Source organism: Andrographis paniculata, unplaced genomic scaffold (genome assembly GCF_009805555.1).
Source record: "Andrographis paniculata isolate CXL003 unplaced genomic scaffold, ASM980555v1 Contig57END, whole genome shotgun sequence".
NCBI classification, from domain to species: Eukaryota; Viridiplantae; Streptophyta; class Magnoliopsida; order Lamiales; family Acanthaceae; genus Andrographis; species Andrographis paniculata.
Genome location: NW_026137592.1, coordinates 1,819,442 through 1,845,488, shown reverse-complemented (window position 1 = coordinate 1,845,488; position 26,047 = coordinate 1,819,442). Strand labels below are relative to the sequence as shown.

General features: G+C 35.1%; 3 protein-coding genes across 3 annotated transcripts; 1 reads left to right on the top strand and 2 right to left on the bottom strand.

The window, feature by feature from the left end:
* Positions 1–759: 759 nt before the first annotated feature.
* Positions 760–3,017, bottom strand: LOC127256821 (V-type proton ATPase 16 kDa proteolipid subunit-like). Its single transcript, XM_051283027.1, has 3 exons — positions 2,850–3,017; positions 2,483–2,768; positions 760–1,203 (listed from the first exon to the last, which is right to left on the bottom strand). Exons 1-3 carry the CDS (start codon positions 2,926–2,928, stop codon positions 1,071–1,073), a joined length of 498 nt encoding a protein of 165 aa, XP_051138984.1. The 5' UTR covers positions 2,929–3,017; the 3' UTR covers positions 760–1,070.
* Positions 3,018–3,886: 869 nt separating this feature from the next.
* LOC127256820 (lysine-specific histone demethylase 1 homolog 3) lies at positions 3,887–14,431 on the bottom strand. The gene is made up of 9 exons (XM_051283026.1): positions 14,005–14,431; positions 11,759–13,665; positions 11,010–11,151; positions 6,566–8,842; positions 6,384–6,477; positions 5,765–6,192; positions 4,678–5,394; positions 4,508–4,582; positions 3,887–4,368 (listed from the first exon to the last, which is right to left on the bottom strand). Exons 2-9 carry the CDS (start codon positions 13,597–13,599, stop codon positions 4,285–4,287), a joined length of 5,658 nt encoding a protein of 1,885 aa, XP_051138983.1. The 5' UTR covers positions 13,600–13,665; positions 14,005–14,431; the 3' UTR covers positions 3,887–4,284.
* Positions 14,432–21,973: 7,542 nt separating this feature from the next.
* Positions 21,974–23,651, top strand: LOC127257218 (aldehyde oxidase GLOX-like). Its single transcript, XM_051283601.1, has one exon. The coding sequence runs from the start codon at positions 22,038–22,040 to the stop codon at positions 23,649–23,651; it is 1,614 nt and encodes a 537-aa protein (XP_051139558.1). The 5' UTR covers positions 21,974–22,037.
* The last annotated feature ends 2,396 nt before the right edge of the window (positions 23,652–26,047 follow it).

Below are 26,047 nucleotides of genomic sequence, written 5' to 3'. Positions count from 1 at the left end.
TCAATCGCAAAATGCTTGGTCTTGAACAACTAGTCAATATTTCAGTCGAAGCATATATATACTATGCTGTACTAATGAAGTAAACAGCATCAATGTAAGATCACCATCAAGGCCTTCGAAGATGCAAACAAATTCCAAAAACAACATTAAGGAAAAAGCCAATCTAGTTCAATTAAGATTAGTATTTAGAAATTTAACTTAGCTGGAACTTTCAAATGTAGTTTACTATAATACAAAACTTACAATAAGACTTAAACGAAACTTCTAACAAATCATAGTTACTATCTATAAACTAGCAATACGATAAGCCATGAAAAATATACCTTAATAAATTCTATCCTTTCATATGGCATACCAAAATTACTAAAAGTGAAATGGGAATAGTTCAATCCAATTAAACAATAGAAATTTAAATTTCATATAAGTTGCTTCACTCTAAGTTAAGACAATGATAGTTAAAATAACTTCAAAAAGCTCCCACTATTTCTGTTCAAGCCTTGAAACTCTAAATGCCATAGCAATTAGCAATTCAACAATAGTGAGGATAGAAAATCTAGAAAAGAAAATCTCAAAATTCAAATTTCTTGATTGAAGTACATTTAAAATTTTCCTTGCCTTCATATGAACACTGCGGACAATACAAGACAAGCATAGGATTTAAGGACGACCGAGCCCAATGAAGAGATTAACTATATATCAAGTCTAAAACACCAAGATGAATTTAGAGAATGTAATTTGGAAATTAAAAAAAAAAGGATCTGTGTTTAAACAAAATTAAATAAAATAATACATGCAATTGTTCAAAACAAATGCAAAATGCTCGCAACATCCGGCACCTTAAACATAGTACCAGGAACTTTATTCAGGGAAAACAAGCTTACCATCTACAATATACCTCCATATATATCACTGGTTTGAGCAATCTGGACAAATCATTGCCACATGGATATGAAGCAACGGCCCATAAACATTTCCATAGCAAAACTATAATGTAATCATGAAGAAGTTAACGTATTCATAATTCTCTGATTGCAAGAAACTGAAACATTCTTTGAGTGAAGTGAAATTTTCTAGTCAGCTCTAGACTGACCAGCACGAGAAGAGAGGATGATACCGACAATAAGACCATAAAGAGCCAGTGCTTCAGCAAAAATGAGGATAAGGATCATTCCGACAAAGAGCTTTGGTTGTTGTGCATTCGCTCTGAAAACAGTAAGGCAAGAGTAAATAAATAATGGTGATCATCAAAGGGCAGGGGAAGGGGGGGATAGAAAATGCATACAGTTCATAATAAAAAATATTTAGGACAGCAATGTCAACGAGGCAAGACATGAAACTTAGTACACAGATATGCCAAAAGAACACAAACCCAACTTCCTAGAATCTTGAAAATCAAGATTTTGATTCCAATATTAAAATAAATATGTTATGCAATGATGCATTCTGAGTCCTGATCATAAAGATTAACTTGATAGATCATATTATCAAGTTAATATAATGTGTAATTTAAGGTAGGTTTTACTATCGAGAATAACTTGACAAATAAAATTACTAAGAGTAACCACATGTTTAGCATAATGGACAAGAACTCATCACTAGATATATTGTTCCAAAAGAGTGATTGTATAACTCTACTCTAACATTGGTATTGAATAACCATTCCACATTCACTTATGCCAAGTTTGGATGGAAAGAATTGAATAGACAAAAAGGAAATATTGATTAAACAACTGTTGGATTAAAAGATATCACAAACCAGAGCATAAAAATAATAAAAGGACAAATTGACCACATCTAAAATGGCAGCAAAAATGACTTATTACTCGAAGCACAAATGATACTACCATGCTTAAGCAGGAAAATTTTCATGTTTCGATGTGATGATCTAGAATAAAGGAATTGTAGTGAAAAATCCTTCTACAGAGGAATACATAGATATATATGTGAAAATTATAATTTTTTTTTTTTTGCTTTTTTCTTTTACAATCCTCAAACTAGCCACTAGACCTTAATCCCATTCATTGAAGAGAAAATAAAAAAATAAAAAAAAATAAAAATAAAAAAAAAAAACTTAAGTGATTAGCATCACAATTAGGTTAAATTTGGGGATAAATAATCCAATCTAACATAGCTAAAATAAATTATCACCCAAATTAGGTATTCAAATTATTATCTTATAGCAACACGCCACTACATTTACACACAAACGAACGTAATGGAACTCAACAGTATTTTCCAAAAGATTAACTTGATGCAACATCGAAATATTTCAAATTATTTCAAAATTAATTATTTACATGAATAAACTAAAGGTTCCTATGCACAATAATGACAAGACCACAAAGGTTCCTAAAACTCAGCACAGATTTCAAAACAATCAGACGTCTAAAATGAAATCCACTAATAAAGACAATAATTAAATGAATAAATTTCACAAACGTTGAATATTCAAATACAAAGAGGATCAAGAGGAATGAAATACCTGACACCAGCATCTCCGACGATTCCGATAGCCATACCAGCAGCAAGTCCAGCGAGACCGCAGGCGAGTCCAGAAGAAAGGTGAGCGTAGCCGTCAAACAAGTAGTAGGACTTGGCCTTAGGGTTAATACCCGTACTAATAATCACAGCAATAATCAAGCCATAAATACCCAAAACACCAGCCATGACCACGGGCACAATAGACTTCATCACCAGCTCCGGTCTCATCACACCCATCGACGCCACACCGACGCCGCTCTTGGCCGTCCCGTACGCCGCCCCCATACCTACAGAATAACACCACAGCAGCTCACCAAATTATATTAGATCTGGAAATTAAACAGGTTTTCGAATCAATCCAATCTTACAGGAAAATACTAGGGCTGCCGCGGCCCCCAAGAAGCCAAAGAACGGAGCTGTTTCATCGCCGCTGAAGGTTGACGCCATTATCGATCGATTTCGAGAGATCTGATCCGCGAGAGAGAGAGAGAAACGAGAAAGACGAAGTCGATGTTATTATTAATAATTGAAACCCTTTTTAAAAATAAAATACTAACAGATACATACATCTGTACGTATTCCACACACGCGTAAATCGCAACCGTCCGTTATCACCCCACTAATTGTCAACACCATGAAATGACCCTTTTGACCCCCGCCCCAAGTACCGGGCGGGCCATAGGGAGTTATTTTGGGTCGGGTCGGGTTGTAAATAAATGGAAAAGTAAGGAAAAATCGAAAAGAACAAGAACACGGCCGTGTTGGGCAACATTGCGCGTCACTCATGTAATGCAGGACAAGAACTCGAACACAAACAAGGCCATGTTAGGCAACATTTTTTTCGCATCAGTCGCATACATTCCATAATTTCATTTCCCAGACGCAACAAAGTAATAACACAAAAGAATTTCCAGAACAACCTCAAGAAGAAAAACGGATAAACCACATTACCTACCGGTTCTCGACGGACAGCCGGCCGGGTCATCCGGATATACAATGCATCGTCTTTGCATAAATGCAGGTTTCCGCAACACCTGGTGATAAAAATGTAGAAAACAAGACACAGCAGCATCAACAAAATAACAAGAAATGTCAAAAACAGACGACATTAGCTGCTAACGACATAATAACATATGCTTATCAGTAACTCGTGTCTTAACTATCAGCAATTAACAACATTCAGTATCATACAGTTAAGCATCATACACAAATTAAAAGATCGACAGTTAAAAGAGATTTCACAGCTGCTTTACCTTTCAGGCAAGCATGTGGGAATAAATGGAAGACTGCTTTCTGCCCGTCTCTTCAGAGTGTCCAAAGACCTTGCTGGCTTAAAACATTAAGAAAAACAGAAAACATACGGAATAGGATAGTATAAAACAGCTAAGAAAACAAAACAAGATCCTAAAGTAAAATACTAAATGGGAATTTTGTATATTCGTTTTGATGAAAAAAAAGTCTAGAATGTACACATCCAGAAGTCTTTAAAGATCCTACAGACAAAAACAGTTAGGGGGTTCTTGTCTTTATGCCCTAATAAGATACAGTTTCAAGACTATAATTAACAAATTCACAAAACATGACTCAATGTTAATTGAATGCAAAATGTATATGAGATAAACGATGTCACCCAATCCACGGTTTTTGAGCCTTTTGCTAAGGGGTGTCTGGATATAAAATTTCAAAGAGAAGAATATATGGTTGGACAGTATGAGCAGAGCCTCCGTTTTGATCTTCGGTGACTGCTAGGATAACGACTAACAAGTCTATCACAGTTCACGATTCTGTGTAGCGGACAATAGGCTAATCTTTGTCGGATGATCCTGATCTCACATCAGGCTTTGTTGCCATGTGTCTTTCGATTAACATGTCCACAAATGCTCGGATCTATCCAAGAAAGAAAAGATGGAATGAGGATCATGATAGTAACTTCAGGCACTAATAAAAACAAATGATGCTTTGTAAAAAAAGAGTATCTAATGATAGAGAAACAGGGAAGAACGGAAGAAGAATATATAATGATTACCTTGTTTTTGCGTTTGTAATCAAGAAAGTTGTCAACGGTCATTGATTTCTCAACATCAGAGGCTTGTTCCATAACCTAAATAGAGAGTAAAGAAAACAAATAAGATGGCTTTCGGGAGTAGTGCAAATAGAGTAGATGTGGGGGAGGAGAGAGAATGGTAGAGAAATAACCTTTGTCGCAGTTTTCTTCATAATGTACTTGTAACCATCCCTGTCGATCTTCCTTGACTTAAAAAGAGGCATGAGCAATGTAGCTACATAATCCACAACCGACTGTTTGATACGATCGGGTCCTCTATTTGGTTTGCCTTTCAATTCTCTGTGTATAGAAACATGGGAAGCAGAGCTCTCATTTGCAAGTGCATCACGCTTCTGCTTAGACAATTTTGAACTCATATTCGAATCCTCCTCATCCGTTAAGGGCATTGTTCCATGAGAAAACCCCGAACTTGCAGCCGCTGCTTGGCACTGCCATCTTTCAATAGCGTTATAATCTTTTATCCCTATGCTGCCGGCATTATCAACCCAAGCTCTTGTCAAGATGCAGCTATCGACAGCTACGTTCTCTGCAGAGTGTTCTTTGATGTTTAACTGATTTGCCATCTCATTTGAGTGGCTTCGCTGAGAATGATTATCCGCCGACATTTTGGAACTCTCCAAATGGACACCAGTAGCAGTAAAATCAACTGACCAATCCCTCACCCGGCAGTTCCTGGAATCTATTTCAGATAAACAATCCTGTTTGCCGATCGCAGCAGCGCCAGTCCATTGCTTTCTAATCTCAGACTCATCCATTGGGGTGTGCTGCTCGCGCATCGCAAACTTGTGAAATGAAAGAATCTTTGGAGGCTGAAGTGATGCATTTTGCATCGCACCAGAGGCCAATGCCTGCAAAGGAAAACAGAAAGTGGAAACAGGCAGAAGCCTACAATTGAGAAGCATATTGGAGAATCAAGACCAACATACAGTTGTCAACTCAGCAAAATTTCAATTTGTTGCAAAACCAGTAGACTTAATGGCCATCGATTTGAAATAAAATAAAATAAAATGCCATGTACCGGAAACAGCTACATCATATTACTGAACCAAACAATCACAAGCATGATTCTTCACCAGACATTTAAACAAGTAAAGAACAAGTAGTTTGAGCTGTAAGGAAATCATATGCAAAATTTCCATTTTTTTTCTATAGAAACCTCAGAAAAACACAGTAGACATTAAAATGAGAGGAGTGGGGAAGGGGGTGCAAGAAGCAAACCTTGGCAGCAGCTTCTGCAGCAGCACGGGCAGCTTCTGCAGCAGCAAAGGCAGCTTTTTCTTCTTCGGACATAGGAATCTCATGATCCTCCTCCTGCTCCTTTTTGCTTTGTGCAGAACCATGAGAATTAGAAGGCTGAACATCTGACTTAATGTGAACTTTGGTTTTTGATCTACCAAGTTCATCAACAGCTTTTTTAATGCTTGCTTTAACATCACTGGAGTGTGTGCGAATTGGTGGTTTTCCAGAATGTTGAGAAAATTTGCTCTTTGAATCCAGACCAGTTTGGTGCCTAAGTAGTTTGAGTGTTTTAGACGACTTCTCCTTTCGGAAAAGCTCAACCCATACACTCACAAGCTGGCTAGCTATGGCACGTATATCACGGCTGGTATGTACACATACTTTTTCTTTTACAGTTTTTCCAATACCTGTAAGAAAAAATAAGAAAAATGACACACTGAATCCACATAAACATGAATTTTACCTAATCCTAAAAATTAAGCCACAGTCGCCAAAATTTTCGAAACGAAACATAGCATAACAATAAGATTCAAACTTAAACACAGCTACAACATGTAATAAAGAATTAAGTAAGAAGCACAACAGGGGAGGCAAAAACCTGACGAACGAACTGCTAGCAAATCATTTGAAACGAGTACAAGTAGGCGGACACAGTGGCGCAAAAGCTGGGTTCCATTCTTCCCCATGGAATCCTGCAATGATAACAATTTCCATATGATTAATCTCTGTTGTTTACAGAATGTTTCTGTCTAGAAACCACACATCAGATGAGGCACCCACCAAAATCCACGAGTTCAGGGTTCTAAGCCCTTGTTTTGTACTAGCAAAGCTCTTCAGATATCGAACCGGAATGTTTAACAACTCTTTCGCCAGCCGCAATCTCCCTGATCTGGTTTTTGTACTGTAAAACATTTCCTTTAACATAGAGACCCAAGCAGAAACCTGGGCCCCATCTAATGACTTCTTCAACAATGCGCTCGTGTACTCTGCAGCATCAAGCCTTGCGACAATGTCCTTCACTTCAGTCCTTCCAATATCTGAATGGCGTCTTGCAGCTTCAATGCCTTCTACTTCTGCTGTGTAATCAGTTCCCGTACTCAAAATATCAATGATTCGTACAGCCTCCCTAAGACCACTAATCATTGCACCACCAACAGTATCAGGATGCTCTTTACACGTTGCCTCACCAGCAAAAAATAAACAATTATCCACAGGCTGTCCTAAAAGATCATAGTCTTCTCCAGAAGATCCCACCGCAACATAAGAGTAGGCACCATAGCTGTACGGATCGGTGCCCCAGTTAGTAACTACAGATGCAACGGGATCAGGAACTTTGTCTTCCCCAAACAGTACCCGAAGAACTAGTAAGGCATGACTCACATGATCTGAAGGGTTCATGCGCTGGCCATCTAGAGCAGCCTTACCCACAAGCAATGCAATCAGAACAGGTGCCCCAACTGTTTTCTTGACATTCCAAAACATAAAACACCGCCCACGCTGATCTCTAACTTCAGCAGTAGCCCCAAAATAATCGACATTGTTATCCCAAAATACTTCAGGAAATTCCAGAATGATCTTGTTCAAAACCCCAAATCCAAGCCTCTTGACAGACAATTCTTTCCATTGAGGCAGCTTTGGAGAAAATTTGATAGCTTCTGCTTTCAGACACCCGAGTGGCACTGTAACCAGGGCAGCATCCCCCCAAAACTCCTTGCCATTTGATGTACAGACTTTCACCCGTTTATGCAAATTGTTTTTTACATCATCTGGAGTGCTATACGAAATCTCTGTGACAATATGGTTTAAGCGGATGCAAACTCCTTGGGCAAGAGATTCGACAACCGCACTATACCCTCCTTTGATCATGCAATGTGGGCCCCCAAATCCCCCATATACATCATCCTGATTCCAATTTGGAAGTGAAATTTCATTGAGGGGAGCAGCACAGCCATATTCCAGGTGGGCCCAATGCCAATCCATGATTCTCCTTTCAAGAGGATTTAAACTCTCTGCTTGACCAACCGGAGCTTCAAGATCTTCGGCAACATGCTCAACTTCATTGTTTTCTGGTGGAGGGCACACCCTGGAACGTGTTTGGAGGTTATATTCTAAACCTTCCTCAAGGGACATTTGCATAGCCTGGTGCCCTTTCTCATCGGCAAACTGATCCATATCATTAATCAGGCTATTAAATTCTGCTTCCACCTCAGCATCCAAAGCTGGTGGAACTTTCTCACCAGTAACGATATCATATAGAGGACATTCACTGTTCAAGACAGTCAACTCAAGCCCCAATTGAGCACAAATCAATGAAGAAGGATCAGGTCTTCTCTCACTTTCCACATCTGCCTCCACACCAGTGATGATACTAGCTCCAAGATCTACAGGAACGCTTAAAGAGGACCGGTCAGTAAAAACACGACCCCCAATTCTGCTCCTGGCCTCCAGCACTGTAACACTGAAACCTTGGCGTTGCAAGTGGCGTGCTGCAGTTAGTCCAGCAGGACCAGCTCCTACAATTATTACGTTCTTCTTTGATCCTGAATCCGAATGCATATCATTGCCATCACAATTGTTGGATGTTGACAAAATATCAGAGCCATCCTCAAAGTGCTTCATAGGCACACCACACACTTCTTCGGCGGAAATTGGTAAGTCAGGATTGGCAGGAGAAACTTTTTTGTCATACATGTCTTTGCAAGAAGGAATTGAGTCCAAAGACTTTGAATTCTTAGCTTCTTCAGGTGTCATATGCTCGAGAGAATTGATTCCTTCACTATCACCTGGGGGGCATCCTTCAGGTATACCTTCGGCAGAAGGTCCTGAAGACTCCAATAGTCCATCTTCTGGATTTGATTTACCCATCAGCTTCTCATTGGCAAACACACTGTCATTCTTTCCCTGTGTCAATGTATCAGGTTTCTTTTCGTTGCTGAGAACAATGGAAACTCCGACCTCTGGATTTTCTCCTAACTTGTCCTCTGTCGAAAGTTTCAGCTCATCCTTGATGCGGCTACCAGCCTTCTTTTCAGAAGGCACTCCAAAATTAATATGACCCTGTTGAAATGTTCCCATCAATCAGTTAAACAGAAATCAATGATTTATTGATCGAACATGTGAAATCTATTCATAAACCTACTCACATTGAGGAAAGAAAAATATGAAACATAAAAGATATCATGGAGATAATTCAAGATATGAAAAATAAGCTTATAAGAACTACGTTTCTCTTCCCATACTTTCGATCTTTGAATAATGAGTAGTACAGCTTTATCAGGGAAAAACATTCACAGATATTCAATAATGTTTTTAGTTTCAGGCCATGGGCCCTTCTCTTGATCTTTGCTTTTGAATCAAACACAGTTACCTAGACCTCCATATCGGTTTCTTGACAAACATTTCCTTTGGCAAAATCATAGTGTGCTTGTGTCATGTCATGGCACGTCACAGTGCGGCTCATGGCAAGCACTATAACTATTAATATACATAATACACGCATATATATGCAATTAACGTAACGTGCTTTTAGGAAAGAAAAATAGTCATCCACGCATCTTACAAATATATATAATGTAAAATAAAATATTTTAAAATAAATTTAATATACTATTAGAGGAAAAAATATCAAGAAAAGGAAAAAAAATGGTGGCTCCTAGAAAATATATTGAATTTCAATGTACACATTACAAAATAGAAGCAAAGATATGAATAAAAAATAACAATTTATGTATAAGATCTAACATAAATCCTATACTATAAAAAAAAAAAAAAAAAAAAAAATGGTGACGGTGGCAGGCTGCCTTACTTGGCAGAAGATCAGTTGATAGTGAAAGGATGTGTGAGAGGCAAAAAAAGGAGATGAAAAACAGGAAGCAAAGGTAGTTTTGAAGAGCCAGATAGAGTTAGGAAGAGATAAAATAAAACTTTCCACATCCTATATCTAATTAAAGAAACAAAATATGCCGTAACTAAGCCTAATAAATAAAAATGAAAATTTTAAAATTGTGCCCTGTGCCGTGTGTCATGGCAATGCACCTCAACATAGAAAAAGGTGCAAAAGCTGTCCCATGGGCCAGAGCGCGAATTTACAACTATGAGCAGAATAAATAAACTAGATCAAACTATCTGTTGGAGTGATGTTATCAGGAAGTACAGTAAATGCAGAAATAAATAAGTCGAAAAACACAATTAAGAGATTAGTTGCGGAAATATTTACTATGCCTCATTAATTACACGGGCCTATAGCTTATTGTGATTCACGTGGGAGAATTTCCTTAATGGGTTAGCTCCCTTCTTAAGAGAATTTAGATTCGTGGAAGTGAGCAACATGTAATTCACCCTCAATTAATGAAATCCGAGGAATTACATGTTGATCAAGAAAGTTAAAATTTTAGATTCTTGGAATAGTGCATAGTGTAAGTAACCATCAATTTAACGACATCCAGACTTACGTGTTGATCAAGAAAGACTAAAAAATTTTTGATCCTTGAAAGTGTGCAACGTGTAATTCACCATCAATTTAATGATATCCGAATACTTACAAGAAGGATAAAATTTTAGGTTCTTGGAAGTGAGCCAAGTGTAATTTACCCCACTTAAATGAAATCCGAACACTTGCGTGTTGATCAAGAAAGGTAAAGATTCTAGATTCTTGGAAGTGAACACGTGTAATTCACCCTCAATTTAATGAAATCCAGAAGTACATGTTGATCAGGAAAGGTAAAAGTTTTAGATTTTTGGAAGTGAGCAATGTGTAATTCCCCCTCAGTTCAATGAAATCCAGAAATTACATGTTGATCAAGAAAGGTAAAAGTTTTAGATTATGGAAAGCGAGCAACTACATTCACTCTCAATTTAATGAAATCGAGAGGTACATGTTTGATCAAGGAAAGGTAAAAATTTTAGATTTTTGGAAGTGAGCAATGTGTAATTCCCTCTCAGTTCAATGAAATCCAGAAATTACATGTTGATCAAGAAAGGTAAAAGTTTTAGATTATGGAAAGCGAGCAACGTGTAATTCACCCTCAATTTAATGAAATCGAGAGGTACATGTTGATCAGGAAAGGTAAAAGTTTTAGATTTTTGGAAGTGAGCAACGTGTAATTCCCCCTCAGTTCAATGAAATCCAGAAACTTACATGTTGACCAAGAAAGGTAAATATTTAGATTATGGAAAGCGAGCAACGTGTAATTCACCCTCAATTTAATGAAGTCCGAAAACTTACATGTTGATCAAGAAACTTAAAAACATCTCTCGTGAGAGAATCACATGGGCTTTCACCATCCAAAGGAGAATCAGATACATTAAAGTCTTCCAGTCGCAAAAGGCGGCCAAAGTCTTTGTTCCAAGCCCTCAAAATACGGTTCCTACAAAGCATCACATAATAAAGTTGTCAACAAAACACTAGAAACAATTACATATCTATACAAAAAATAAAGAATGGGCCATTTCTAAGTGCATTGTTAATTAAAATTAGTGTCGAATTCCACCTTAACTACTTCAAAAATGTGATGTTGATTGATAGATTATGTATACATAGATATAGATGCATGTAGGAGCAAAATTGAATGTGAAGTGTGAAATTAAAAATAAAGTAAAAGAGCAGAAAACTTGTACACTTGCAAACAAATAAGACATTTTCAATAAGAACTCCCACGTGCTCCTGTTCCCACGATGTCAACCATTTGCATGGGAAAAGGAATAAATCCATGGGCCAAAATGACATCAAACGCTAATTAAAACAACTAAAATCACAACTTGTCTTCACGGATGCTGATAGGTATACATTATGGGCATTGCAGTTGACAACGGATAAATACTAAAAAAAACAGGTAAAAAAGTAACATCCACAAAATGTGAAAAGCACACAAAAAGAACTGAACCTAAATAAATTAATAGTAACTAGAAGACCCAATAGTGAGGGCTATACAAATCACGATAATAGCATTATGGAAATGCAGGCAAGCCACTAACCTGCACTCTAAATATTCTTGCTGGCCACCTTTGCGCTTCAACACTTCTTTAAACTTGACTTTTTCAAGCGGACCAGCACGCCCTTTTAGCCCTGCAGCTACGGCTGCTACCTTTATAGGGTCAGCCTCTTGTGTAGTAGGCAGTGAGTCTTGCTTTTCTCTTGTTTTATGAACACTTGGAAACAGTTCTTGACTCTGCATCAAAACCTCCCAGTCGACTTCATCATCGTAAGCCATGTCTTCGTGCCTATGCCTTTTGGCGTTCCGAACGGCTCGCTGTCCAACTGATAGATTGTTTTCTTTAGTTTCCAGATCGAGAGGGGACCTATCTTCTCCACTGCTTCCTTGATTATCCAGTGTAGCAGATGCCAAAGATGTTCCGTTGATTGCTTCATCCTCCGAAGGATCATCAGAGTTGTTTGTAGGAAAACCACTTGCAGGCAATGTATGAGAAGTCTCTAAATCATGTCCTGGCTCATCAACACCTTTCTGAGACTTGTCTTCGCGCTTCCGAAATGCAACTATGTATTTATTATCTTCATTAGTAGAAATAGGCGACGACCGACACTCAGATACATCATCATCTGCACCTTGCGAAGAAAGCGGAGCTGGAATTGTCTCTTTACAGCAATTACCAACAACTACAATTGGGCCATCACGATCTGCAGATAGAAGTTCCTCCGGTGGAGGATTGACTGTAAGTGGTGGTGAGTGGAGCTGTAATAGAACTGATCCTTCTTGACCTTTGTCATCATCTCCACGATTCTCTTGTTTTGTGTCATCCCTATTCGTTCCTAAGTCTCCAGAGAAGGACATTGATGCCACCAAATCGTTTGCTACCATCTGCTGAGCATTTCTACAAAGAATATCCTCTGAATTGAGCAGTTCATTGGTTGAATTGGAGTTAATTTTCCCATCTTCAACATCAGGAATCTTATTCGAACATGCCCTTAAACTGGAAGAAGGATTGTCAACCAAGGAAACAGAATCATAATTCAATCCATTAACTGATCCCAGTGGCAGAATAGAATCAAGCAGACCATAAGAATGCTCGGGTTTCTGATCAATTGAATTCCCTGGCGATTTCACAGTACCCTGATCATCAGGCACCATGAAGTTCTTCGAAGGATCTGAAGCAGATGGAGAGTTTTTATCAGGAACCTCCAAGCCAGCATCTGAATTTGTCTTCGGTTTTAGCTCGCCACCAGATGTTTGGACTTCCTTTCCCTGTCTCAATCTACGAGATTTCAAACTCTTCCCAGACTGCACCTTCTGAAAAAAGTCATATAGTGAATCCTCTAAACCCTCAGCCTCCGAGTCCAAGACTCCTCCCTCCTCGTGATTCTCAGGCTTACTGTAATCCAAGCCATCTGAGCTGATCTCCGATCTCTTATTTTTCGATTTTGCCTTCAAACCCTCTGAGATAGTTTCATCCCCATGAGATACACTGTCACCACTACCTATGCTTCTTTTCGGTGCCTCAGATGCCAAAATTACATCTAGTCTCGAATCCTTTGCAGAATCATTAACAGATTGACAAGATAATGCCCCAGAATTGCTGAAGTCCTTTCCGGCTACAACTGCCTTCGGACCCCTCAACTTCTTCCTAAAATTTGCCAATGTATCGTCCATACAAACCAACTCATCATCCCCTGTGGGCAACTTTTCAGCCTCATTACCTTTCTTCCCACTGGCATCTGTAACCACCTTACTCTTCTTCGAAATCCTCTTTCCCTTCAGCTTTAGCAGAGCCCCAATCGGCTCATCATCATCGGTATCAACTGCTATCTCCACAGATTTCAACTTCCTCTTCAAACTCACCTTGTTCTCCTCCTTATCCATCCCCGAAAACCTAGGGTTTCAACTACAGCATCAAACCCTTATCCAATCTCCAATCCAATTGAATCCCTGCACACAAAAACAGCAAACCCTAAATAATCTTATCAAAGCATGAATAAACAAAAGAAGGGCGCAATTTCTATTGATTAACATAGCCAAGAGATTTCCATCAAACCCCCAATCCCATTGATTCCACAAAACCAATTTCACATTCATTCAAAAACAAAAGCCCTACATTCAAATAGCTCAATACAACAATGCAAAATCCTCACACAACCAATCCATTCAACCAAATCAAACAAACACATCACCAATTGAACAGCAAAATAAAAAACTAGGGTTTCACAGAAATCCCCCCATTTTAGGGGCAACAACGAAAACTAGGGCATGTGTTCATGAGAATCAAACCTCGTCTGCTCTGCCCCCCAATTCTGGAGTACCAAAGCAACTCCAAAAACGGCGTCAACAGACGAGTCTTGCGGAAGAACAGATGCCCCTTCGGCCCTTCCACACTCCACCTCCCCAAACTAGTGACGACCAAATAAGTGCCCCCAAAAAGAAAATACTTGCTTTGCAATAACTTAGCAGTGACAATTAAACCCCGAAAACAGAGAGCGAATGCTCCAGGAGGGCGGCAATTTATAGCCCGACGTAATTCCGAGCAAGGTGACATTTGTCAGAATTCATCCCTTATTCCTTTTTTTTTTTTTTTTTTTCAAAAATGGGATGTGAACGTAATGAAGTCACTCCCTTTGCCGATTCGGTGAACTTTGTTGCACAGATCGGATTCCAATTATCGCTGTAAGCAAAGGTTGTGAAAATCCAATTTTATAAATTTTTCTTCGGATTTTTAAAGGAATGGAAAAATTTTTACAGGCACTGTTCCTTTTTAGTCTTTTGCTTGTATCGTCGTTCAATATCTGGAAAGGATATTTTATTACTGATTATTTTGATTTGATTAATTTTTATTTTTGTAATAAATAATCAGATATCTTTATTTTTCACAAAGATTATATATATAAATATATGAAAAAATTATTTTTTTAATAAAATATATATAAATAATAGAATAAATATTTTAATACTAATATAATTATAATTTTCAATAACTAACAACTAAATAATTCAAAATCGTTATTAAAAAAAACACACGTTATAAAATTTTATACTATTATTTAATAATAAGATTATTCGAATCTAAGGTGTGTTTAGTAAGTAGGTTTTTTTGTTTTCAAAATTTTATATATAATTTGAATTTAATATTTTGTAAAATAATAAAAATTTAATATTTTTTTTCATAAAAATATGTTTATATTAGTAAGACATGAATAATAATGAATATAGAATTATATTGACTGACTATGACTATTTTAGAAAGCAGGAGTGAATTAATAAAATAATAAAAGAATTTTTTAGTAAGTTGAATTATTGGTGTCTTATCTGTAGATAAACATAAATTAAGGGTGTGTTTGTTTGAAGGATTTTGGTGGATTTTCACTATTCATCTAATTTTTTTCCCCTCAAAAACATCAAATCAAACACCTATTTTTCATTTTTTATATTATACTAAAAATTAATTTTACATTCAAAACATCACATCAAACCCTATTTATATCACATCATACAACTATTCAAATTCAAAATTTTTACTATTCAAATCTCAACTCAAAATCCAAACCCCCAAACAAACACACCCTAAATAGAATGTAAAATTTATTAATTATAAATAAAAATTGCATATTTTGTGTGAAAAAAAGTACAAATAATGAAAAATTAAAATAAACTTAAATTGAAAAAAATTATAAAGTGCTTTGTAAAGGTTAATTTAAAAAAGAAATACAAATTATATGTAATAATGTTTTGTAATTGTCTAAATTGTTTTGAAAATAAAGTTAATATTGCAAAAATTGTAAGTTTTAAATAAAAATGTATTATTTTCATTTTAGTCTGTACATAAGAAAATACCCATTTTTTTTTAAAAAAGAAATTGTCTATCTTAACATTATAAATATCTTTTAAACTTACAATATATTATAAAAATATCATTACTTTTATATCACACAATATTAATAAAATTATTTTAATTATTTCTACTTTATTCGTATTACATCTCAATATAATACTAAAAGTTGGTGAATGTAATGATTTAAATGAGAATGTGTTTTGCTATATAGTTTAAAATTTGAATAACAAAATATCTATTTAATGTAATTATTTTGAATTAAATAATAATAATAATAATAATAGAAACGATTAATAGTGTATGAGATTATATGGAAAAAAAGAAAACCATAAAGTAAATTACAAATTTATTTTATTTCTATAACCTTTTAAGGTAATTACTATTATTATTATTATTATTATTTAAATGGTGAGTTAGATAATGTTCGGTGAGTTAATAGTTACTGATTTTTTATTTTTATTTTTTATTTTTAAAAAGAGTTATTACTGATAAACCGTATTTTAAAATTTAAATTACATTAGCCTTATTGGGTTACCTTAGCCCAAATGCAAATCCACATTATTGGGCATGGCTTAAAATTTTTTAGTCCATATTCACATGGGCCTAAGTTATGATTTGTTCGTTTGTATTTTGTTTGTTTTGTTTTTTGCTATACTAATAAATCATTCTAAATATTTTTTTAAAAAAAAATAAAAAAAAAGTTGCTTATATTTTTTAAATCAAATTATATTATTATTTTTTAAATATATATATAAATAAAAATTATTTTACTCAAACAATATATAACATCAAAATATTATTTAAAATCTCAAGTCAAAACCTCAAACTCAAATAAAAATTTTCTTTTTTATATTATATTACAAAATTATTTTACATTCAAAACATCACATCAATATATTTATATCATATCAAATAAATATTCAAATTCAATTTTTTATTATTAGAAAATCCAAACCCAAAAACAAACACACCATTATAAAATAAAAATAAAAAAAAAAAAATACTCCATACTCCTTTTGTCTCATATAAAAAGTAACATTTATTTTTTGCACGTAGATTTTTTAATATTAGTATTATATTGGATTGAAATTTAAAAAAAAAAACAAAAACAAAAATATTCCTATTAGTATTGTGTAATATTTCGTAAGTTTAAAGGGTGTTTATTATGTTAATTAGATAATACAGTTACTAAATTAGGAAATAGTACCTTGTTTTGGGACGAAAGTGAAAAATAAAACCCTTCATATAGAACGGAGGGAGTAAATAATTTTTGTGCATATTTTAATATAACACAAGAAATTTTAAGTAATAAATAAATATGAACACACAAAAATATATTATATAATTTACCTATTAGTTTATATGAATGATGGATAAATATATAGTTATTTTATTTATTTATATTAAAAAATATTATTCATTTTGAATATAATTTGGTCCGGTGGTCATGGTTGTAATCCACATTATTCGTCTAGCTTGATTTTACTGTCGAATCTAATTTGCAGTGTATTAAGTTATGATATATATATATATATACAACATTATTGAATAAGTTAAAAATGCATACAGCTAAATTCAACATTGTTGTATGAACAACTTTTATTATTTTCATTGACACAAAATCATCCATAATCACCATTTTTTTTAATTCAAAATATATAACTAAAGAATTTAAAATTTATTTTATAAATCAGTGTGTACAAAAAAATTGTCGTGACAACTGTACACTGCCATCAAATTAATAAAATATTTAATTATAAACTTACAAGTTGACGAGCCGCTGATCAAAATCATAATTGAAAGAATGATAATGCAATTTCGTTACTAATTAATTATAGTAAATTTATTGTAATTTACATAAATCAAAATAATTAAAAATGAGAGATAAATAAATAAATAAATAAATAATTATACATGTGCATATAGAAGTCATTTCAACAGGTATTAATGTTTGACTTTGGTGGAATATACGGAAATATCGAATCTTGAATTTTTATTTAATTTAATTACCACATTATGAAGTCCGGATTATTACTTTTTTGGGTATGTATTAAAAAGTTCTTTAGACTGAATATAATAAATGTTTGCAAATAATACAGGGGATTAAGTTACATTGAAAAAACTATACAATGAACTCACATTTCTTATTTATTTATTTTTAATACTATAGTCTGAGTTTGGGTTTGGCACGGAATTTAAAGAATATTGATATTATATTGGCAGTGGATAAAAAGTACGGGTAAAAAAAATTTTTGTCCTTGTAAGTGTATTAGTATAAAAAGTAGTGACAATTGTATAATAATAATGAAAAAGTAAGGATAGTTTTATAGTGATATGGTTATTTATGGAAATGAGACTATTGTTTTGGGATGGACAGTAAATTTTACATGAACTATACTACTCTGAGGCATTTTGGAATTACTTTATTAGTACAAGACCTTGCAGAGTAAGTAAAAAAAAAAAGAAAATTCATAGAAGTTAGGTCTAAAATGGATATATCATACATACCGTTGAGTTTAATACAGTTTAACAATGGGTATTAGAGTTTGATTGAAAATCGAGTTCAATATGGTGAATCAGAATTTTTTTAGAAAAAAAAAAATTATCTAAAATTTAGTAATAAAAAACTAACTCTATCTTCTTATTTGTTATTTAGTTGCGAGTAAGTAGTTAACCACTGATAATTAGTAATTGATGTTGTTGGGATATGAAACCTGATTATATCCTAAAATCTAGGGATATGATTTGGATATTATATTTTAGATTTTAGAGATATGATTTGGATATTATTGTCAAAGGCTTAGGCTATAAATATCCATGTATTCTCACTTTAACATGAGCCTGCGTACTTTATAGTAAAATTCCTGGCTTGGCAGCGCCCCCAGACGTAGATCTTTGTGATCGAACTGGGTTACCAAATTCTTGTGTTCTATTGTCTTTGTTTTCTCATCTTGATTTCCTGAAATTTTCATAACAAGTGGTATCAGAGCCTAGTTCGTTGATAGGGTGGATTGAGAGGAATCGGACGTTGGATCGTTGTGGGAATCCCTTGTGACCTGCGGAGGTGCCTTGTGTCGAAAGTCTCCTGGCGGTGTTGGGTCGGTCCCGACTGGTAGGTCAGGCAGCGAGTCCCTTTGTGATAGGCGGTGCAAGGTTGGTAGGGAAGGATAAGGGTTTCGGCAAACGCAGCGGAATATCCGATGTGCTCTCATATCAAGTGAACCTTAGGTTTGTTTGTGGGAGTCAAGATGGGTGATCGTCATGTTGTCAAGGTATTCGATGGTATGAACTTCGGTTTCTAAAATATGCATATAGAAGATTACATGAATGGTAAAGATCTAGATGCGGTATTGAAGGAGAAATCCGAAGACATGGATGAAGCCGAATACAAGAAGATCAACAGGAAGACGATGAGTGCGGTTCGACTAACCCTTTGGGAGAATGTCTCGACTGAATTTAGATTTGAGGCAAAAAGAAATGGTGAAGATCAAGAATGGTCAAAGTTGAAGCCGAAGAATAAGGACAAGGAAGATGCAAGTCAGGTGGTATATTGGAACTGCAAGGGGCACTTGAAACGACAGTGCAGGGCGCCGGAGAAGGATCAGGGTTCAGCAAACGCAACGGAGGAGATATCCGATGCGCTGATTCTGAGCGTCAGCAGTCCAATGGAGTCATGGATTTTGGTCGAACGTCATTCTACTCATGCAGTGATTCGAGAATCATGGAATCCTATACCACAGATAATTTTGGTGTTGTCTATCTTGGAGATGATGAGACACTGAAAATTGTAGGTAAAGGAATGATTCGAATCAGAACACCGAATTGTGGGGAGTGGAGATTGGATGAGGTATGTTGAAGTGGAAGATGAAATCAGTCTTCAAGTGGGAGATTGTTGGGATATGAAACCTGATTATATCCTAAAATCTAGGGATATGATTTGGATATTATATTTTAGATTTTAGAGATATGATTTGGATATTATTGTCAAAGGCTTAGGCTATAAATATCCATGTATTCTCACTTTAACATGAGCCTGCGTACTTTATAGTAAAATTCCTGGCTTGGCAGCGCCCCCAGACGTAGATCTTTGTGATCGAACTGGGTTACCAAATTCTTGTGTTCTATTGTCTTTGTTTTCTCATCTTGATTTCCTGAAATTTTCATAACAGATGTGACATTATTGGTGGCAAATTGTGCGACCTTTGTGTGATACTTGACATTATAACATATGCATGTATTGCACGTTTTGACCGCAAAATTAATTTTTTAATTTGACAACAAAAAGATGAAAAATATCATAGTAACTCAAAAGATGGCCAAAGCTATTTTAATGACTAAAAAAAAAAAAGTTTTTAGATGAGCATATTGGTTGACAATATTTAACTTATCTTACTCGATGAGTGAAAAAGTAAAAATTTATGATTTTACAAAAAAAAAAAAAAAATTGTAAGATTTAATGTAATCATAATAGTGGACCCGAACTCAACTCAATTTTTATCTGTCCTAACCCGATTCAATCTTAAACTTGCCAAATTTGTGATTTAGATCCATTATTATGCTCTTCTTACTTCCGGTCCAAGTCAACACAATAAAGATATTTCGTTCATTCCTCTTTAGTCTTGTTTAAATTGATTCCTTTCGAATCCTTCATTCTTTGGTTGATAAGGTATGTTGATTCCTGATCTAATTGAGGGTGTTATCTGGTTTTTTGATTGCCGATATAAAGATGTATTAGGGTTTAGGTTTGTGTGTGATGTTATTTTTGAGATTTGTGATAGATTGTTCAGTGTCTATCTTGTTCGACCCTATTCTATTTTGGTCTTTATCAAATTATTTTCAGTTAATTTTGTATTTGCGTTGCTTCGTCCCAAATCGGCCCCTCCGATTTCCCCCATTTTATGTTGTTGTCGCGTAGGGACTTGGAATTGACGCGGAGTAGATTGTGATCTGAGCATAACTAATCGTTTCATTAATTTTCTTTTCTATAATTTGATTTTTTCTTCATTATGATATTATTCTGTATTCTTAAATTGTTAACCGCTAATATATTTTCTATGTGATAATTTTTTTGAGTTGCAGACTCGACGATTCAATCGATCCAGAAACTTAACAACTGGTATCATAGTCTAGTTTGTTGATGGAGTAAATTGGATGTTATCGGTCATTGGTTATGGTTGTAGTACGCTCTCGTTGATCTCATAATTGGAATCTGTAGTGGTGACTTATGTCGAAAAATTCCTAACATTGTCGTGGTCGGTTGGACGGCCGGCCCCGACAAGTGTGATCAGACAACGGATCTCTTTATGATAGCGGGTGCAAAGTGGACATATCAACGGAATATCGTTGGAAGAAACTTATGAATTATATGATCATTGGTTTAATGGGAGAATTGTTGAATGCAAAAAGTCTTCCGTTAGAATATTAAAAGGAGAATTCACTGTTATGCTACAAAGTTTTTTTTTCGAAGAAAATTCAAATTAATATAAAATGACAAAAATAATGTTATGATTATGATATAAATGTAATGTTATTTATAAAAATATAAATAAAATATTTTATTTTATTTTTGTTTTATATTATAATTAAAATAATTTTATATTAAAAAATATTATATTAACTTATAGATAGTAGTATTAAATACTTATTTTAATATGAATCAAGCTCATAATCCAAACCAAGTAATTAACAAGCAGAGTTATTGTCATGATCTTGCATTTTTATAATACAAAAGATCTCTCACGACTTTTCAACCTCACTACAGAAAAAAAAAATAATACTATTAAAAAAATACTCCAATTAGTAGTAACTTGCTGTACACACGATCATAATTAATTTAACAAATAAATAATTAATATTATGGTTTATTACAGCAAGGATAACGTTTACTTGTGTTTGTTTGGATATTTGGATTTTAAATCGAAATTTAAATAGTAAGAATTTTGAATTAAAATAGTGGTATTATATGATATAAAGAAATATTGATATAATATTTTGAATGTAATTTTTAGTACTTCATTGTTCCTAATCAAAAGGACTCTTTGAAGTTTTGCAATAGATTAAAAAATAATAATATTTTATTAGTTAATGAAAATGTGTAAGAGTTTTTTAACATTTTTGTTTTTTCGTCTTGATGTATAATGTAATCGGATATGTAATGATATATTTGTAATTTAAATAGAAGTTAAAAGAGTATTTTGATATTAGTGTATAATTATTTTTTTTTTAAATAGAAAAGAAATATTTGAACTGAGATAAATATAAAATGAAAATAATATTTTGAATTAAGACAGAATGAAATTATATAATATAAAAAGTAAATATTTAATTTAATATATATATTTTTGAATAATAAATAATAAAAATGTAAGATAATTTCCCAAAATAACACTCTCCATAAATTTGCAGTACTCTCCTCATTCCCCTATTTAAGCGCCATTGCACACTTCAATCCTCACCATCCATTCCGAATCCAACGGCCATGATTAATCCACTCCTCCTCTTCATTCTCCTCCACCAGAGCGTGCTCCCCACGCACGCCGGAAAGTGGGAGCTCCTCCGCGCCAACATCGGCATCTCCGCCATGCACATGCAGCTCCTCCACACCGACCGCGTCGTCATCTTCGACATCACTAATTCCGGCCCCTCCAACATCTCCCTCCCCGCCGGCAGCCCCTGTCGGACCACCGACCCAGCCCAGCCCGCCGACAACTGCACCGCCCACTCCGTCGAATACGACGTCGCTTCGAACTCCGTTCGCCCCCTCTCCATCCAAACCAACACCCTCTGCTCCTCCGGCGCCGTTCTACCCGACGGCACTCTCGCCCAGACCGGCGGCGCCGACGAGGGCATCCAAATTGTCCGCCTCTACTCCCCCTGCTCTGGCGACTCCTGCAATTGGGTCGAGCTGAACGTTAAACTCAACCGGCCGCGGTGGTACGCCACCAACCACATCCTCCCTGACGGCCGGGAAATCGTCGTCGGCGGCCGCGGCCAGTTCAATTTCGAATTTTACCCTAAATCATCCCAAAACGATGACGTACCGTTCGACTTACCTTTCCTCGCCCAAACCACCGAACCTAACGACGAAAACAATCTCTACCCCTTCGTCTTCCTAAACACCGACGGGAATTTATTCATCTTCGCAAACAATCAATCCATTCTCTACGACTACACTAGCCGGAAAGTGATCACAACTTTTCCGACGATCCCCGGCGGCGATCCAAGGAACTACCCAAGCTCCGGCTCCGCCGTGCTGCTCCCGTTAAACAATCTCGAATCCGACCGAATCACGGCGGAGGTGTTGGTCTGTGGCGGCGCGCCGCGGGGGGCCTTCGCCAGCGCGGCCGCCGGCACGTACGTGCCGGCGGTAGACACCTGCGGGAGGATCCGGATATCCGACCCGAACCCGCAATGGGTCATGCAGAAAATGCCGATGGGTCGGGTCATGGGGGACATGGTGCTGTTACCGGACGGCAATGTGTTGATTATCAACGGGGCCGGATCGGGTACGGCGGGCGCGGGCGAGATGGCCCGTAACCCGGTTTTTACTCCGGTGGTGTACAGGCCGGAAAGTTCATTATTTGAGAGGCAAAATTCGAGCTCGACTCCTCGGATGTACCACTCGACGGCGGCGCTCCTCCGCGACGGCCGGGTTCTGGTCGGCGGCAGCAATCAGTACATAAAGTACGAATTCAGGTTCTCGAGTTTTCTAACGGACTTGTCGTTGGAGGCGTTTTCGCCGTCGTATTTGGATCCGGGTATGGATAGCCTACGCCCGAGGATTGCGGGTACGGGCTTGCAGTCGCGGGTCGGGTACGGGCAAGAATTGTTGATCCCATGCACTGTTCCTTTGGCGGCCGCCGCCGCCACAATCAAGGTGGCGATGGTGGCGCCGTCTTTCGCGACGCATGCGTTTTCGATGAATCAAAGGTTGTTGTTTCTGACAGTACGGAATGTTATTGGGAAACCCGTGTCGAGTATTCGGGTTTTGTCTCCGGGTTCGGGTAGGGTTGCCCCGCCAGGGTATTATCTTTTGTTTGTGATTCATCGGGATATTCCTAGTGAGGGTGTCTGGATACAGCTGAGCAATTGATGTAATTTAATATTTTTATATTAGTTAATAAAAAGATACTTATCCAATTGTCCATCCAACATATTAATATTTAAGATATATTTAATTATTAGTTAATAATAATTAATTATAATAATATCTTCAATAAATTTAATATAGATAATAAAAGATTAGAATATATATTTAAATATTTTAAATTATATCATATAAAGTTAAAAAAGAAAATTTAGAAAATATTATTTTTTGAATAGGACGATAGAAATAAATAACTTTCGAGTAAATCATCTGTCAAATTTCCGTCACCACCACCATCACTATCACTATCGCCACCACTTCCATCACTTTCTCCACTGTTGATACCACCCCAAGCCACCACGCCGGTACTTAGACATTTCATCATCATCATCATCATCATTTTAAAAAATCAAATCCAACGGTTGACGTTGGATCAACATGATTTGAAAAATAATTTTCAACGTGAAATTTAATTTTTAAGTTAAATTTAAAAATATTATTTTATTTGTCAAGCTCATTAGTTATTATTGTATTATTTTTATTTGTTCAAATCTAGAGTATATATTTTATTTTTATTTTAGTAATTTTGATCATACTATATAATACATTTATAAATATCTTTAAATTTATATTTGTTTACATCAATACTATTATATCAAATTAAAATATATAAAAAAATCTTAATATAAAAATATCATATTATTATTCAAATACTATTATTTTCTTTTTTCTAAATTTTTTACAGGTGTGATTATTTGTAATTTTTATTTTTTCTTCATTTAGATAAAAATAATATCTATATCTTTTATAAGCTAATGATGACCTGAAGCATCGGGGGCTTGAACATATGACCTTTCGGTCACAAATCCATCCCCACAAAACCCATGCGAGATTAATTATAATATAGTATTATATAAACTATTGTCATTACTAATGCATTTCAAACAATTATTATTATTCTTATTATTATTATTATTATAAAAATCACATTAAACATTAATTTTATCTAAAATATTACTCTATTCGTTCTGGCTATCATGTCTACTTTACCATAGACATCAGAATTTAAGAGAAATATAATCAGTAAATAAGAAAGAATATACTAGTAAAAATATAGATCAAAATTGAGATATAACTAATTAGTCTAATTAAAATTAAAAAATATATACATAAATTTAAAATTTTAAAATAAGATGTATAATTTTTTTTTTTTTTTTAAAAAAGTGACAAAATAAGTTGAACAAAAATATGTAATATTCTGTCCCTATTGCCTATAGGCCGCAAATACAAAACTATAGAAATACAAGAGCCAAATGCAAGCAAAAACACGCCCAACAACAAAACAAGAATAATAAAATATTTGGAATGATAGTGACTATGAAATCATAGGTTCAAATTTTCGAATCTCCAATTTTTGTCTGTCATACATGATTTGCTTAATATAACTTGTTTTGCTGGCACACTAAGTAAAAAATAGCAAAAAAATAAACAATACAAAAATAAACAATAGCAAAAACACGCCAAACAACAAAACAAGAATAGCTGCCTGTCGAGTCTGGTTTGTAGGATATTAGGTTCGGTCGGAGGTTTATCCAGTATGCACTTTCGGATAACGGCTGCGGGTTCTCACGTCATCAGAAGAAAGAAAAAAAAAAAAAAAAAAAAAAAAAAAAGCTTTAAGCAAACTAGTACGTATGTATGCTTGCTAGACAAAATTTATCCGAATAAAATATTTGAAATAAACTCGTCACCATGATATTATAGGTTCAATTTTTGGAATTTCCAAACTTTGTCTACCGTACATAATTCGTTTAGTATGGTTTGTATTGCTGAATCTATATAAACATATGGCACACTGAATAAAAAAATATCAAAAAAATAAACAATACAATGAATCAGTAGTAGTCCATGGACCCGAAGTGAAGGTTGGGTATGGTTTCTTGTAATAAAAATAATAATAGATGAACAATAAATACACTTGTATATGAAAAGCATCTTTAATATCCTTTCCCGAAATTTTCCTTATCCTAAAATCTGAATCCAACAAGATATTTTTTATTTTTTTTGGGTAATAGGGTGTGTATACTGGTGGGATTTTATCCTGATTTTACTGTTCTAATTTTCTTTTTCCTCCGAAAATATCAAGTCAAACATTTATTTTTTTTTTAAAAAAAAATTATTATATTAAAATTTAATTCAACATTCAAAATATCACATCAATACATATTTATATTACTAGCAAACAAATATTTCAATTCAAAATTTTACTATTCAAAACCAAAACAATTTATAATCTTACAAATAAACACATAGAAGAACAAACCCGTGACTTTCGATACCATAAAATGAATGGTTATAACAACCTATGATCATCAAATGAGGTTGCGAGGTATTCATCGAGG

Excerpts from the sequence above, each read along its gene's own strand:
- LOC127256820 (XM_051283026.1), bottom strand. The coding sequence starts at position 13,599 with ATGGATAAGGAGGAGAACAAGGTGAGTTTGAAGAGGAAGTTGAAATCT. Across the intron at positions 11,152-11,758 it reads CAAGAATATTTAGAGTGCAG|GAACCGTATTTTGAGGGCTT; the intron begins GTTAGTGGCTTG and ends GATGCTTTGTAG. Across the intron at positions 4,583-4,677 it reads TGAAGAAAACTGCGACAAAG|GTTATGGAACAAGCCTCTGA; the intron begins GTTATTTCTCTA and ends CTCTCTATTTAG.
- LOC127257218 (XM_051283601.1), top strand. The coding sequence starts at position 22,038 with ATGATTAATCCACTCCTCCTCTTCATTCTCCTCCACCAGAGCGTGCTC.
- LOC127256821 (XM_051283027.1), bottom strand. The coding sequence starts at position 2,928 with ATGGCGTCAACCTTCAGCGGCGATGAAACAGCTCCGTTCTTTGGCTTC. Across the intron at positions 2,769-2,849 it reads GGCAGCCCTAGTATTTTCCT|GTATGGGGGCGGCGTACGGG; the intron begins GTAAGATTGGAT and ends GTTATTCTGTAG. Across the intron at positions 1,204-2,482 it reads GTCGGAGATGCTGGTGTCAG|AGCGAATGCACAACAACCAA; the intron begins GTATTTCATTCC and ends TACTGTTTTCAG.